Source organism: Coenobita brevimanus, chromosome 30 (assembly GCF_032717465.1).
Source record: "Coenobita brevimanus isolate Jiangsu-jjx chromosome 30, ASM3271746v2, whole genome shotgun sequence".
Classification (NCBI taxonomy): domain Eukaryota; kingdom Metazoa; phylum Arthropoda; class Malacostraca; order Decapoda; family Coenobitidae; genus Coenobita; species Coenobita brevimanus.
Window position 1 is genome coordinate 23,173,797 of NC_136983.1, and position 2,808 is coordinate 23,176,604.

At 40.4% G+C, this 2,808-nt stretch overlaps 1 protein-coding gene across 1 annotated transcript; it reads left to right on the forward strand.

Annotated features, from left to right (window-relative positions):
* Window positions 1–337: 337 nt before the first annotated feature.
* Window positions 338–823, forward strand: LOC145395254 (uncharacterized). The gene has a single exon (XM_080268941.1). The coding sequence runs from the start codon at window positions 338–340 to the stop codon at window positions 821–823; it is 486 nt and encodes a 161-aa protein (XP_080125067.1).
* The last annotated feature ends 1,985 nt before the right edge of the window (window positions 824–2,808 follow it).

Sequence of the window (2,808 nt, forward strand, 5' to 3'; positions counted from 1 at the left end):
GCTGGTGATGGATGTGTGGCTAAGAAGACCAAGAAAAGGAAGGTGGAGGTATGAGAAGAGGATTCGATGGACGGCACTGAAGGAGGAAGCGAAGAGACAAGAGTTCAAGACTAAGGTACTGGATAGGGTGAACGTAAATATAGAGGGAGTTCAGGACTGGTGGAAAGAGAAAGCAGAGACCGTGAAAGGAGTGGCCAGAGAAGTACTTGGAGAAACATCGGGAAAGCGACGTACAACTAGAGAAGAATGGTGGTGGAGAGGAGACGTTAAGAATGCACTAAAAAGGAAAAAGGAAACAAAGAAGCAGTGAGAGCAAAGCAGATCGTGGGAGGACAAGATGGTGTATAGAAGTGCAAAGAAGTTAGCACGGAAAGCAGTGGCAGTGGCTGAGGCTGAGGCTTGTCGTGATATGTATGAGGAGCTGGAAACACCTGAAGGAGAGAAGAGAATATACAGGATAGCAAGGATTAGGAACAAGTCTACAAGGGATGTAAATCATGTGAAACAGATGGAAGATGTAAATGGTGTTGTGCTTATCGATGAGATGAAGGTACTAGAGAGATGGAAGGAGTACTTTGAGGGCCTTCTAAATGAGGAGAACCCACGGGATCATCAGGACGATGGAATACCATACCTAGGTCTTGCGAGTTGTGCAGAGAGAACAGAAGTGGTGAGAGGACTTAAAAGAATGAAGAACAACAAGGCAACTGGACCAAATAAGATCCCGGTGGAGGCGTGGAGGGCCCTGGGAGAAGCGGGAGTGGATTTGTTGTGGAATTTACTGTGCAAGATAGAGGAGCAGGAAGAGATACCAGATGGGTGAAGGGAGAGTGTGTTGGTACCCATTTTCAATGAGAAAGGAGATGTACTAGAGTGTGGCAATTATCATGGAATTAAAGTCAAAGTCAAAGTCAAAGTCAAAAGTTTATTTAGCCATAGAGATTACAATAGTTGACATAACACTTAGTTTACTAGCGGCTGAGCCTTTTGAGAGTCCAGGAACTCTCTTTAAAGGCACCTTGTATTTCTTGCACTTTTGGTAAACATCAGTTGTCTAGTAAGGCTAAAACTACGATTTGACTAAATCAGCTGTATGACTTTTAAGTAATAATGGTCATCCCCGAATGACAATAATTTAAGATTTTAATAAAGGGCATATACAAGATAGCACTACAACAAAACGGAGGTAATTTTATATTAATGCCAGTAATAATAGTAATAATAATAATAATAACTACCACAATAACAATAATAATAATAAATAATAATAATAATGAAAGTCAACTAATTTAAAGAATTAGTACTTTGATAGTAAGTAGGATTTATAAGCAGATTTGAAAGATACAGGCTCTCTTAGTTCCCGAATGGCCATTGGGATACCATTCCAAACTTTGGGTCCCTGATAAGTGATATGTGACTGGGACTGGGTTGAAGCCATGAGCGGTATTTATAGATTACAGTTATTTCGGAGATTATACCGATCATTCATATTAAAATCAAAGTAACTGTTAAATGACAGGTTGCGCACAGACCTGTAAACAAACAAAGCAGTGCAGTAGGACTTTATATCAGGCAATTTTAGGACACCCAATTTCTTGAAAGATGGATTAGTGTGGTCATATTTGCGTAAGTTTTCCATTATACGGACCGATTTCTTTTGGGCTATAAATAAGCGGTTTAGCTGTGTCTTATAAGCACCACTCCATACATTGTTACAATAAAACAATAAAGGAAAAATCAGCGATTAATAAATGAGCTTAAAAGACCGTGTTGTTTGTTGATTACGAATTTGGTACATGATACCACACTGTTTGCTAATCTTTGTATGGAGATACTGGATATGTAAATGCCATGACAAACGTTCATCAATTATAACACCAAGGAATTTTATACTGTCCACTCTTTCAATTGACTGGACACCTATGTAGATGTTGGGTTGATTTGCAATGCTTTGTTTCCTTCTAAATATAATGTAATGAGATTTGCTTACGTTTAGCGTGAGCTTGTTGCTTGTTATCCATTTTTCAATATCTATTGGGCTGCTATTTACAACATTTGATAGTTCATTGAGATTTTGGTGGCATGCATAAAAGGTACTATCATCAGCAAATAGTATTAAGCTGCTATCACACACAATGAAGGTTTGGGAAGGGATACTGGATGAGAGACTGAGGCTGGAGGTGGAGGTGGCCAGAGGTCAGTTTGGTTTTATGCCGGGAAGAGGAACAACGAACCTAATATTCATACTGAGGCAAATGGTAGAAAAGTATAGAGAAAAACAGAAAGAACTACATAATTGGTATTTATAGATCTAGAGAAGGCCTATTTTAGAATACCGCGACAGGAGTTGTGGAGATGTTTGAGAGAGAGAAAAGTACCGGAAAAATGTGTAAGACTGGTAAGAGAAATGTACAGGAATGTTAAGACGCGAGTGAGGAGTGGAGCAGGCATGACGGACAGTTTTGGAGTGGAGGGGGACTGCTTCAGAGCTCTGCGCTGAGCCCCTTCCTTTTCAACATCGTATTCGATGTGTTGACGGAGGATGTAAGAATGGGGACACCGTGGGACATGATGTATGCCGATGATGTGGTTTTGGTGAGTGAGTCAAAAGAAGGGATAGAGCGCAGACTGAATGAGTGGAGATTAGCACTGGAGACTAGAGGAATGAAAATAAGTAGTACAAAGACAGAATATATGATGTGTACAGAGCAGGTGCACAATAGACGTGAAAGTATTAGGCTGGATGGCGTGGAGCTGAAGAGGGTGGATGCATTTAAATACCTGGGATCCACCCTATCAGCAGACGGT

Coding starts and splice junctions, on each gene's coding strand:
- LOC145395254 (XM_080268941.1), top strand. CDS start 338: ATGGTGTATAGAAGTGCAAAGAAGTTAGCACGGAAAGCAGTGGCAGTG.